The 14,016-nt window shown below is 37.4% G+C and overlaps 1 protein-coding gene across 3 annotated transcripts in view; it reads right to left on the reverse strand.

The window, feature by feature from the left end:
• LOC100564878 (potassium voltage-gated channel subfamily KQT member 1) overlaps positions 1-3,771 on the reverse strand; it is a 224,398-nt gene extending 220,627 nt beyond the window's left edge. The window contains exons 1-2 of one of the 3 annotated variants that reach the window (XM_062981976.1): positions 3,247-3,771; positions 1,085-1,651 (exon numbers count right to left, since the gene is read on the reverse strand). In XM_062981976.1, the coding sequence (XP_062838046.1) occupies positions 1,085-1,485 (401 nt within the window). In that variant the 5' untranslated portion in view covers positions 1,486-1,651; positions 3,247-3,771. The remainder of the gene's footprint in view (positions 1-1,084; positions 1,652-3,246) is intronic. The other 2 variants (XM_008121661.3, XM_008121659.3) reach the window with 2 other exon arrangements.
• Between the last annotated feature and the right edge of the window lie 10,245 nt (positions 3,772-14,016).

The raw sequence follows: 14,016 nt of genomic DNA on the forward strand, positions 1-14,016 counted from the left end.
CATTTCAGAAATGCTTCCCTTCAAATTGTGATACTAAAAAACAAAGCTGGGTTTATAAACCATACACAATTGAAATAAAAAATGTCAGTCATCCACCAGTAAAAGTTCAAGAATTTGCCTGCAACCTCTGCAGGGAGGGAAAGGTTAATACCAACTATCTGGGGATTTGGGGGGGGGGGGATATGGACTGCATGCATGTATGTGAACAGACCATTCTGGGAACAAGAGGGAGGTGGGTATGGGTCCATTTTACACACATGGCCCACTCTGCCACCTGGGACTTGTTATGTTTGAGATACAGACTTCCAAAACACCCCTTTGTGCTCCCTCCACTCAATTGAGCGGGGGGGGGGGGGGGAGGAAAGCCAATTGAGTGTGTTCTGCTATTGGGGCTGCAAATCCAGCATGCCAGCATGGCATGTAAAATGTTGGAGATGCTCTATGTAAATTTTATGTAAAATTAAACAAGCATTTATATGTGATGTATCACCTGTAAAAGTTGATTTGTATACCTATATTATTTAACAAGGGTTATGCAAATAAAATAGGATTGTGAGTGGATAAAGTTTAAGATGCCCTGCAGTATGTAAGTCTACACAGAACATATAATGTAGTTTCAAATGCAGTGTAGATGCGGCCTTTGTTACGTCAGTATTATCCTACAGTCATTAATAAAGGACGTGTCTGTGAGGGTAGGTACTGAGGTTGACAGAATTGCAGCTTAACTTGGAAATATACAAAATTGAGAATTCAATTCACAGATAAAATTTATACAAGTTGTCATAAAATGCCTATTTTAAGCAGATGTGTTCCAGAATGGTCACAAAATAGCACCAAAAATCAAATTAAAAGTAATCTTCCAGGAAAATCTAAAAATAAAATATGTCTATACCAGAATTTTCTAAATAGACGAGAGGGTTAATACTTTTTAAGTATATTCTGGTAAACTTGATACCTTCTATGATCCACATTGAAATAAAACAGTTTGCAGTTTAAGGTCAATTGTTCATTTTTTGTGGAGTTACTTCCTGATTTATTTAGAAGCCTAATACATTATTCATATGAATAAAAGGTAGGTACTTACACTGCAAAGTGGTATATGAAACATTTCCATCCACTGGGCCGTTCCAGAAAGTTATATACATCTCCTTGCATACTAGTTTTGGTTAGATATGGTCCATAAAAGCACTTCGGAGCGTAGGCCCGGCGTATCTCACTTCCTGTCATTGATTCACTATTTATCTGAAACACAGGATCCTGAGAGTTTTCTTCTTCAGAGTTTGATGCCATTTTTGATTCATTTGTCACCAAAAAATCAGGATCTACAGAAGAGTACTGCATATTGCTCAACTTTGTTTGTACGTCCAGCAAGGTTGTGGACTTCCTGTGTCCATTCAGGTTTCCTACTTGGGAGTCTGAACGTTGAATTTTACTGCAAAGGTTATACATTGGGTGCCCACCAGTTCCGCCATTACCACAAGACATCCTGTAATGAACTATGTGTGCTGCTCACCTTGATCAATATTTAAAATCATAAAAGGTATTGCATATCCCCCTGTTCTGTTGTGCTCTCCAACCACCCAGGAAAAAGTCTTGGAATTCCTCTGCAACACCACCATGTGCAGCCGGTCTGTCACCTGTTACCTGGATTCTGAAATTAAATCACAAGAAGATATTTAGATAATGGAAGTATCAAGTAATAGATGCCAGAAAAGAAGAGAGGAAGGTTTAGACAGTGTTGAAAGGGTAATTAGAGTTCAGTTGCCACAGCAAAGGAGGTTAATAATATAAATTGTTTTATTTAGACTAATTTGCTGCATAGGCATTTTAATAAAACAATATGTTACTTTAAAAAATTTACAATGGCTCAAGAAAGCAAATTACATATAATATTCTGATTATATATTATTTATTTTTAAACTGCTTTTCAGACCACACTGTTGTGGTATACATCTTACATCTTTTAGTGTGCATTTAAAAGTAAAAAGTGAACAAAACAAAGGCATGGCAGGGAAATGAAATCGGCTACAATTCCCTGTTGAAATAACACTCTGTTTGATAATACCTTAAAATAATCCAAAAGTTCAAGACAGGTCCAGCCTGGAGCAAGTATTTTAGCCCTATTTTATTTTATTTTATTTTATTTTATTTTATTTTACATTGTTCTACAAAAAATGGATGCACTCACAGCAAGATATAAAAGCACTTAACCATTTATATTACCTCTTAGGTTGTCATGTTTGACCACCAGATGCACTTACTTACGGTATTTTTGTAAATATATACTGAATTGGAAAGAGTATGTGTTTCAAACAGAAATTATGGAAATTTTCTAGTCTGAAGTAAGTGTGTGTACACATGTGAATACTTAAAATATGGCAAGTATTTTTTTTTTGCAACTCTGTGAATATGCAGTTGTAATGTATGCACGCACTTTTACAAAAACCTTAGGCCTCTGGTGGTTGGTGGCTTCTAATCTATATCCTTTCACTACATTTTGTAAGACGGAATCAAAACTAATGATTCACACACACACAAATATGGTATTTTACTGTTTTACAGTTCCACATATAGCTTACATATATTACCTGAAACAGTTTCACAATGCCTTTCCTTCAAGAAGTGGCATATCATACAGATGCTGATCAAGTATGTTAATGAAACAAAATAAATAAATAAAATACCAAAACCATTCAGACAATTCCTAACAAAACACAATACTGTTATTTGTGCCAAAACTATCATCAAGGCATTTAGTCTTCTAAGTTGTTTCAACTTCTAACAGAGTGGCCTCAAAATATGCCAAATAATCTGTCTGTCCCTCAATAGGATATGATGATTTGAAGGAAGAGTTTCAAATTTAAATCTTTTGTCAAAAGTGCTTTGGTGTGGGTCAATTGTCTTTTTATTTAACAGATATATGTCTTTAAAAACTGTTAACATGATTCATACTAAGCATGTCTAACTGCATCCGTGAATCAATATTCTATTTTTAATGCCATACCAGGGCAACATTTAACTTTTCTACCTTTTCATTTCCTACTTCAGAATAAATGTATAGGAAAAGTAAGATAATCCTTGCTTGCTTAAATCTTTAAGCAAATAACATTTGCTCGAACACTCTGGCAAATTGTTAATAGTGTGCAATGTATCAGTACAGGAAAAAGCTACTGCTAATTCATCCTCCTGATTTGATATATGCACCCAGAAAAAAAAACCTGAAACCATCTGGAAAGCAGCACATACCCTCTCCTGTTGCATGTTGTCTTTTTTCTTTCTCTTTGTGCTTCCCTCTGCTTCATATGGCATAATCCAAGGACAGAGGCAGCTGGAGAGCTGCCTGGCTCTGCCCCTGTCCGACGAAGTCCCACCCTGACTCATCCGGAGGACCTCCCATGCACCTCTCGTCTTAGTATTCTTTTGGCACAAAACCTGCAGGGCATCATTCAGTGTCTGATAAGTGTGGCTTTCTCCTGTGTTCCTCTGATTGGCACATGGTTTTGCCAAACAGATTTCCCCTCTCCTCCTCCCTCATTTTCTAATTCAGGGCAAGTGGATTAAGTGTGATTTTCTTATTTCCCCTGAATTCAGAATTGGCACCAGCTGTGCCTAGTTTACATAATCTGTAGAAGCCCTGGGTGTTTTAAATGCCTGTAAATAATTCTGCAAGACAATTTCAGCATGCCTTTTATCTTGACTGTTACGGCTAGGCATGTTCAAAACTTCTGCTGTCTTGGAGCTTCCTTTTAAAGAAAAAAAACTAATGAGAATTTATCTGATGAACTGGCAATACATGCTTGCTGGCAGGGGAAAGAACAAAATCTATAATCTTTAATGTATTTAAAAGGGAAGAAAAAGGACCTCTAGACTGTTTATCACAAAATATCAACAGCTGTGTCTAATTAATAAACAACCATCTCATTCTCTGGAAGTTTATCCCTTTCTGGAGATTAGATTTCACATGTCAACTCAATAGTAACAAATAGTTAATTAAACCATATTTCTCCATGGAAAGTCTGGAAAAACCCTTTACAGGAAGTCCCCAAGTTACTGACAAGATAGGTTCTGTAGGTTTGTTCTTCAACTAAATTTGTAGGTAAGTCGGAACAGGTACATTTTAAAGTATAACACTTGCTATATATATTAGCTTTGGATAGCACAGGAAAGTGTTAACATCCCTGTAATGTTAGTTTTACTGTCTGTGACCCTGTTCAGAAGATTTCACCGTACTTTCTGTTTCTGTAATAATTAGATTTTGAAAAATCTTGGCTTGTTGTGAACACAAAGATTGGTGATAAAGCTTGAGCCACCTTTCCTCCCACAATAATTCTTATAGGAGTAAATTTTCCTTCCTAGGGATAGATTTATTTCACTTCCTGTTGTCTCATCCTCATTCTTAACTATGAGTCATTTGTAAGTCAGATGTTTGTAACCCGGGGACTACATGTACTAACTTAGGTCATCAAGAATGGTTCCATAAAACATTTTTATCATGCCATCAACATGTATCATTCACTAAATTTTACAGTGGCTTTACCTTTAGCTCTAATCTTCCTTTGTGGTTTCACTACTTCTGCCTCTTACCACAGAAAATTCATTAAAGATCAAAAGATGCACTTTCACTCCTTTTGAAAACGTCTCAGGAAAAACCTTTGTAACACAAAATATTTGAATCTACCTGTTCAGTTCTGAATTGCCATACTTTCAACTGAAAAATGTTATTTATATATTTTGGATTTATGGATTAATTGGGCACATATATTTTGGTCATATACTGCTTTGTTCATTGTAGGACAAAAACACGTCACAAATAAAACAAATATTTAAGATACACAACCATTCTATATGCCCTGTCATGCTAAGATGCTATACACCTATAATGGTACACAGGAGCTTTCTCCTTAAGAAAATTGCTTCTATGTTGTCTTTGAATCTTTGGATAGAGGTGCCAAATGTGTGTCCCTCCAGTTGTTTGAGATTCCAACTCCTAGAAGTCCTAGCCAACTTGTCCAATGGGCAGGAATTCTGGGAGCTGAAATCTAAAGAAGCTGGAGGACCACAAGTTTGACCCCTCTGTGGTAGAGGAACTGAAAAGACTGGACTAGTTCTGCACATTGGACACTGGTTTCAATAATAATCTTGACTAACAGACTGTGATTTTTCTGCTTCTTGGCAGGGGGTTGGACTAGATGGCCCATGAGGTCTCTTCCAACTGTATGATTCTATCAACTATACAGTCAGTTGAACTCCATCTTATGACACTCTGGAGCACTGTCCTTTTCTAGAAAGTTTAGTATAGGATCCATTTAATCCATCTCTTGGAACATTTACTAATTAATAGATGTAGAGTTGATTTTTGTAGATTTTATCGTTCTTAATAGTAAAGCCTACTATTATTAATTGCTAAACTTTCAGAGAGATGGATGAAATACATCCTACTGCAAACATTCCACAAAATATTTTAATGAAACTGGGGAAAATTGGATATCTGAAACTTTGGAGTATCAAAGAATAAGCAGTTAAAGACAATATGGTGCTTGTAGCAATGTACCTTATATGCCCCATAGGCGTTGCTGTTTGCTGTTGTATACACATATGGAAAATTACTGCTTCTGCTAACAGGAATCTTGGATATCTTGCAGAAGAAATGTCAAATTGTTTGCATTACAATCTGTTGTGAAAATGCTTTAACACAACAGGATTGCCCCTTTATCTTGTTACAACTATTCAACTCTATTTTAGTAATGATAGAAAGTAGCCTGCTTCTTTTCTCCTGTACATTCAGTCCCATTTATCCTACAGGATGTTTTTAAATCAATGTAAATTCTACATATCTTCTACTTGCACCAGAAATATGTTCTCCCTTCCAGGTATCTTATCCCATTGGATTTTGGGACAGCCAAAGCAATCCTTAAGCAACACATCCTAGATACTGAATATTAACACAATCTTGGCCAAATTACTAAATCTATGTTAGTTAACAAAACACTTTGTATGCACAAGCCAGCAAATGATATCTGGCCATTCTCAGTTCAAAAGCACCACAAGGCTTCATATCATACTAGCTCATTTCAATTTTCATACATACCCCCAGCTGTGCTGCAGCAATGGATATAGAAAATCCCATTCTTTAATCACATATGTCCTTGTAGGTCAGGGAAAGACAAATCAGTGACCCAAGTTCTTCTTTATGATCTCTTTTAATCATAATATTAGGGAAATATTGAGTCTGCCTTAATTAAATTGGTAGGTCACCCCAATTCTTTTTATGTTTCTTCCTTCCTCTGTGATGAAGATGCCTTGATTACTTTTAAGGTTGCAAAATATTGTGCTATCACGTGTATAATTCAATACATTTGCTTACCTGCCACCAGTGCTTTACCTCCCCCCCCCCCCCCCGTGTTCTCGGGCCAGATCTAGAAGACTACTCTCTTGTTTTCTTATTTTAATATTTGCTTCTTCTACCATAATAAAGACTGATTGATCATAATCCATAGCAACAACACCATTATCTCCACTGCTAGTGCTGATAGTTCTACTATTACTGTTGTTGTTAAATTGTTATCAATTTAAAGTCAATTTGTGGAGATGCAATTAATGAGAGCCCTTCAAAACACCCTCTTGTTAGCAGCCCTGCTCAGTTCTTGCAGAGTTGCAGCTGTGGTTTCCTTGACTGAAGGCACATATACACTGATCACTTAGCCACATGCTGCACAGGGGTAATCTGTATTAATCTGGGGGAAATTTGACTCCTCAAGTATGGTTAGAGGCTCCCCAGGGTTAGAGACAATCCAAACATTACAGCCCGTTCCAAATGGAATCAGCTGCAGTTGTCTTGACTGCCATTCCACATTCACCCGGACTCAGACAGCCTGTCCTCACTGTCCCTAAACTGAGGGAAAATCTGAATCCTGGGGCAGGATTCAGGCTTTCCCCCCCAATGTTTAATAATGCAGAGCAAGGCTGCATTAAAATAATTTTGCCCAGCATTATCATGGATCAGCCCTGTGATGTGTATAGCCATCACAAGGTTGATACAATTATACACCAACCTAACTCATCAGTATTGATGTTCCCCATCAACTATCTTTATTGAAATCTCTGACGGGAGAAGGAACTATACTAAAGCAATATTGGACAGTCAGATGTTGCTTCAGAAGTCTGTTGCTTGCCAAACTCTTCTCCCATGAGAAAAATGGATCATGAGCAGGAGCAACAGGAGGAGTGGAACTAGTGGGGCATCTGTTCTCCAACATGAAATATTGCATCTTGGTCAGATTGACAGCCACTGTCTCTTCATTATTTCTGTGCAGTGCACACTTAGCTTGTGTTTTAGAAAAGGGAATTCTGCTACTAGCTATACTAGGAAGGAAAATTTAGCACTCAGCATGTAACAAGGACTTCAAGGTGGGGTGCAGAGAAGGACCATGAGACAATTGCACCTTGGCGTTTCTATGATAGAAGTGTTGTGCTTGCATTCCCATTTATGGAGTGGAGTGAGGGTCCTTGTAAGTAATAAGATTCAGGTTTTTAACAATTGACACAATACACGTATATTTCCTTTTTAAGACCTTATTTTTTATGCTGGCCTTCAATGATAACCAGCATAAATCAAACCTAAAATTTCAAGAACAATCCTAGAAAACATATTTATGAGTGTTTGCCATGCAGCAAAATAGAATAAATTCCTAACTCCACAAAAGATGAGTATGTTTATTGGCCAACTGAAGTGAGCAAAATGCATAATGCAAGCTTTCAAAGGTCCACTGGCTTCTTTATATGGGAAAAGATGTTTGGTAATTGGGTTTAAAGCTACACTATTAATATGCCACTTTTCTGAAGCATGAAGTACTTTATACACTAAAAGCAATTTAAATCTCTCATTTTGACTTAGGGCAGAAATAGGAAATTACACCTTAAACATAATCTTGATAAGATTACACCTGCCTCCTCAGTTTCTTATTGTCTGTTTTTTTTCATCATTACACAAGAGTAATAAATATGTCATGCCTATCTAAGGAATAATTCCTCCCAAATGTGCTTAAAAGCACAGTCTCCCTCAAAAACAACAGATCCTAGTAACACAATTTAGGCCTCAAGCCCTAGTGATGCATATGTTGATGAGGACAGCTATGTCAATCCACATAACTGATGGGTCTCAGCTTGCTCAGGACATGTACTTGCTATAGGTATGGCTGTACCAAAAATCTAGCCACCAGTATCCATCTCCAGTCTTGTCAATGGCTATTTCATGCTAACAGTACAATGCTCAGTTTCTGGGATGCTGGAAGCTACTGAGATGTAACTCCAATGTCACAACTCTGGCAAGTTAATGTTGCTGTTCCACTCCTATCTAAATGGCGAAGAAGATACACTTTAATATTCCTGTTCCTTGATGGATCTTCACCAAACTATGGAGACAGACTTTACAGGTGGGTCAGTCACACTCTTGGTTCATTTCCAAGCATCCCAACCACTACTAGACAGAAATCACAGAACACGGGGAAAGCAGGAGACAAAGGAGGTCTTTAGATTGATGCTGAAGTCATAACGACTACTGCTATGTAGGATCCAAATAGTTTTTGTAGAACATTTGCTCAAGAACCTTGTAGAATCTATCATAAAGGAAAGCGGAAATTGGATGGGATGGATTACTTTGGATCTATTACTTCCCTGAGTTTCCCCAGGGAGAAAGGGCGAAATAGAAATAAAGTGTTATTATTTATTTATTATTACTTTGCACCTTGAACTTCTGAGACAACAAATCCTATTCCTGTTAAGAGGCATAATGTACATCAAGGATAGGATATTGATTTGAGTCACCACATCCAATGATCCCTCTCCCTTGGACATGGACATATTCTGCTTTCTTTTACTATAAGTCTTGACTATGCAAGTCTTCTGGTATCCCCACTGATAGATCAGATGTGAGACACAACCTGGTTACCCTTCTGCCATGACATCACAAAAACATTCTCATAGAATCGCTCTGAATATCTAAATCTCTCTCATAGAATCACTCTGAATATCTGAATCTCTCTCATAGAATCACTCTGAATATCTGGACAGAATCTTCAACATTCAATTGAAGTACTTTATGTAGTCAGCTGAATGTCACCTTTAAAATGCCCAGTTAATATAATTCTAGTGACATACACTGAACAACTTTGGTGACAAGGTCCGAACTTAAGAAATAACATTAAAAGTATCTGAATGGCTTTGGCTTGATCATATTCATACCCAGCAAGCTCAAAGAATGGGACAAGTTGGTAATTTAAAACTAGTTCTAGGACTAAAGTATTTTTAAATCAATGCAATAAATTAGGAAACTCATATTTCATCATATTATCAATATAAATGGAAAGAATGAATAAGTTCATACACTGAAGACATTGTACACTTGTAATACTCAACGTTTCCTATTGAACTACATAAAAGAAGGCAAGAATTACTCCTTGCAATATTAGGTCTATTCTGATTGAAGAGCTATCAGGTGACAGTGGTGGAAAGCTTTCAAATAACGAGACAATATAAATTCTTGTACACTGAGCTCCAACTGTTACTTGATTCCTTGCTCTAATTATATAAAGTGTCCTGGCATTGTTTTAGTGGATTTGTTTCAATCATCAGTAATGCACTGGAAAAGAATTCCCCCATTGTGGGTAACAAAATATTATAAAATTGTACTATTATATGCATATTTGAAGACACTGATCAGTGTGAAATTAATGCTTCAGTAGACACAATGCATTTCTCCTTTGCATGGGGATTGAAAAGTTACAACCACTTTACAAGCCAATTTAAGAGCTAAATTGTGTATGTTTATCTCACACTGCAATTACGCATGCTAATCAATTAATGAGATTACTTTAATTAAATTTACAGAGGTCAAATATAGGATAATGACTCTTTGAACAAACTTATAAAAGCACTTGAAGGAGCCTTGCAGAAAACAAAAGTGGTTTTCATATTAGCTAGTGTCTGCTATTGATGTCAATTTAAGCATTTTCCATGGCCTTTTTTGTTGTTGCTACCTAGAATCTTACAATCAGAAAGCTGGAAGGGAACCTCATTAAGTTCAACATAGGATCTCCAGCCTTTTATTAAAAATCTCCAGAGAAGCAGGCCTTACAACTTGGCTAGACTGCATTGTTGAAACATTCTCACTGTCAAAAGGTTCCTTCTATTGATCAATAGAAACTTATTCTCCTGTAATTTCAAATCATTACTCTACTCTTTGGGGGAGTAGAGAAGAATCTGCACCTTCTTCTTTGTTATAGTCCTTGAGGACTTTAAAGAGTGCAGTCACATCATCCCTCAGCTTCACCAGGCTGAACATCCCTAGTTCCTTCAACCTTTCCTTCTATTTTTTGTTCTCCATATGTCTTATCCTTTTCGCCTTTCTGTGAAACCACTTCAACTCATCAATATCCTTCTTAAAATGTGGTGCCCAGAATTTAACCCAATATTCTAGATCAAGCCTGATCAGCACAGATAGTGGGACTATTATTTGTCTCCATTTTGGCTGCTAAATCTGAGAACAGTAAGTCAGCTGGCCAAATTTGTAGCAATGAGCTATCACATCATCTTCTGTGTTGCTACAACTGCTCCTACCAAGCCTACCAAGCCACAGAACTCCTTCCAAACTCCTGGCCATTGTGATCACCCTGTTCTGACATCAGCAGAGGCACCTGTGTGACCAGCAGCAATAGGGTGGGATGATCTCTGATGGGCACCAGGAAAGAGAATGCCAGGAATTCAGTCATCCCCCCCCCAAACTATACTCCAGCCCCCCAACAGTCTGCGGGCCCTCAGCTTACAATGTTTGAGGATCCCAGAGCTATACAGATGTCTCACAGTTAAGACAGTTGGCTCCTATCTACCAAGGATTTTGACATCCCTCCATCCCTTTCCTCCTCATCTTTCTAGCTAGATGTTGGGGTTTTTTTGGGCAGCATGGCAATTGGGAGAATGGCGAAAGACGGTGAAGAAATGCTTGCGCTGGAAAAGTGTGGGATGTTGTTCCAGCTGATTCTTATGTAGCTGTGTGTATTTGAATTTTATTTATTTTAGTCATAATTGATTTGGATGTTTATATCATGTCAATCCTTGACCAGGACTGATGTTTGGATGAAAAATATGTGAAGTCTTTTATATGTGGACTGTTCTCTCATCTATCATGTCGTATTCCTCTTTTAGGCTATTTTTTTTTGTAAAGAACTCTTTACTTTTTCTCTTTTTGGTTTCTTAGTTTTATCTACTCAGGCCATTGCCCATTATTTATGGAAATTAACAAAAAAGTCAACCCCAGTAGATGGAGGCTAAATGAGAATATCTTAAAACAAGAAAAGGATATAGAACTGACTAAAGCCATGACAACAGAATACTTTAAAACAAACAACACCCCAGAAACAAAACCATAGATAATATGAAACGCTTATAAAGCGGTGGCGAGAGGCTTCCTGATTCAACTTAATATAAGGAAGGGCAGAGGAACTTAGAACTGAACAAATTACAAGTAGAAATAGAGATAAAAGAAAAGGAGCTAAAAGCCAACCCTAAAAACTATAAAATAAAAAGGAATCTAGAAATATTGCGGAAACAGAAAAAGAGCTGCGAACTAGACAAATTGGCAAAACAAATAAAATGGGCAACACAAAGTACCGTTGAAAATGCAAACAAACCAGGTAAATGGCTCACAAGAGTAATCAGAAAGAAAAAACAATCAACAAAATACAAAAATCAAAACAAAGGATAAATTAGCCACTACGGATGAAGATATAAAAGAAGAATAAAAAAAATATTATGAGATGCTTTACACGAAAGACCCGATAGATTTAGAGAAGATAACAGAATATCTAGGGAAACAAAAATTCGATAAGCTCAGCGATGACTAGAGACTAAAATTAAATAAAGAGATAACTGAAGAAGAAATATTTAGAGTGATTAAAAACAAGTCCCCGGGTCCAGATGGTTTTATAGTAGGATTCTAAAAAACAGTCCAAAAAGAGGTAATTCATTTCTTGAAAAAAATAACGAACCAGGCCTTACAGAATAAAATCATCCCCGACTCCTGGAAAGAGGCAATGATAATAATGAATAATAAGAAGATTCGGACCCCACGGATGTTCGGAATTATAAGCCCATTTCACTGCTTAATACTGATTATAAAATTTTTACTAAAATATTAGCAAATAGAGTCAAGGAATAAATAAACAAGGAATAAATAGCTGCTTGGGTAGGGGAAGAACAAACAGGTTTTTTGCCAAACCGTATTAGAGAAAATGTTAGAACGATTATAAATACAATTGATGAACACAACCACCAAAAAGAATTAGGCCTTCTCATGCTAGATGCGGAGAAGGCCTTCGACAATCTAAATTGGAACTTTTTCAAATTATTATTCCAAGAATTGGATCTGGGCCTACAATTTTAGAACGGAATTAATAGCATATATGAACGTTCATTTTCCGGTCCCAATTCAAGGTGCAGACCATCACCTATAAAGCCCTAAACGGTTTGGGACCCACCTACCTTTGTGACCGTATCTCCTATCATAAACTTGCCCGATCTTTTCGATCATCAGGGGAGGCTCTCCTGTCGCCACTGCCTATATCTCAGGCCCGCCTGGTGGGAACAAGGGAGAGGGCCTTCTCTGCTGTGGCCCCCCGACTGTGGAATTCACTGCCCATTGAGATTAGGCAAGCCCCCACATTACTAGCCTTCAAGAAAGACTTAAAAACATGGCTCTTCCGTTGTGCTTTTGGAGAGTAACTGTCATATACTTCTTTTTTGTTGCTCCCCTCCAATATCTATCCTCTAGACTGCACCACTATCTTATGATCCTGCTCCCCGTGGTTTTTATTCTCATTTCTTTCTCACCCCGAGTTTTAACTTAGTGTTTATGTGGCCCACCCTGGTTTTTATTGCTTTTCTGATTTTGTGCTGTAATGTATATTATTATCTATTGTATTGTTTAATTGTGTTATGATGTGTTGTTTTTATATTTTGTTATATTGTATTGTTTTGGGCATGGCCCCATGTAAGCCGCCCCGAGTCCCCGTTGGGGAGATGGTGGCGGGATATAAATAAAGTTTTATTTTTATTTATTTATTAATGGGCAAAAATTCAAATCAATGGCCAGGAAGAGCCTGCAAAAAAAGCTCTTTTGCAGACAGTGAAGTGAAGGAAAACAGTGGATACAATGTATTACTCTTGGTTAATATGTAGCAAAGGTCAATGGAGCCTTAATGGAGAAGCTGCCTGTGGTTTTTCAGCTACAGTAGCAGTTCTGAATGGAGGATACAATGTTTCTGTGTGCCTGAAGCCTATCTGGAAGGGAAATTCTGGGTTCCTGCGAGCCTGTGGAACTCCTGGCAGAAATCAGCTGTGTGTCAAAGCAATGTGAGTGCAGGGGCTTGTGTGCTCGTCGACATCACGCTAGCCCTTCACTTCAAGCCTTCCATTCAAGCTTTAAAACATGGCATTTTAAACAAGTATTTGATCTTTCACAGGTTTTTAAGGATTAGTCCGAGGACTTACTGTGGGCATCACTTTGGCACTTGAAACTACTTCTTTTTATCCACAGCTATGACTGCATTTTATGAATGTTAATGTTTTGCATTGTAATTAAGTACTGTATCTGTGAGTTGTAATTCTGTGGTTTTTATCATTTCAGATTTATGTATTATCTAAATGCAGCACTTCGCTGTATTTTGTTGGCTGCCCCAAATCCCTTTGGGGAGATGGTGGCACTGGCAGGGTCAAAATAAAATTTACAGTAGAGTCTCACTTATCCAATGTTCGCTTACCCAACCTGCCAGACCTGCATTGTATTGTTGTACTGTTTCAAGGTCAAAAATACAATACAGTAGAGTCTCACCTATCCAACATTTGCCTATCCAACATTCTGGATTATCCAATGCAGTCTGCCTTTTAGTAGTCAATGTTTTTGTAGTCAATATTTTCAATACATTGTGATATTTTGGTGCTAAACTTGTAAATACAGTAATTACT

Source organism: Anolis carolinensis, chromosome 5 (genome assembly GCF_035594765.1).
Source record: "Anolis carolinensis isolate JA03-04 chromosome 5, rAnoCar3.1.pri, whole genome shotgun sequence".
Taxonomy (NCBI): Eukaryota; Metazoa; Chordata; class Lepidosauria; order Squamata; family Dactyloidae; genus Anolis; species Anolis carolinensis.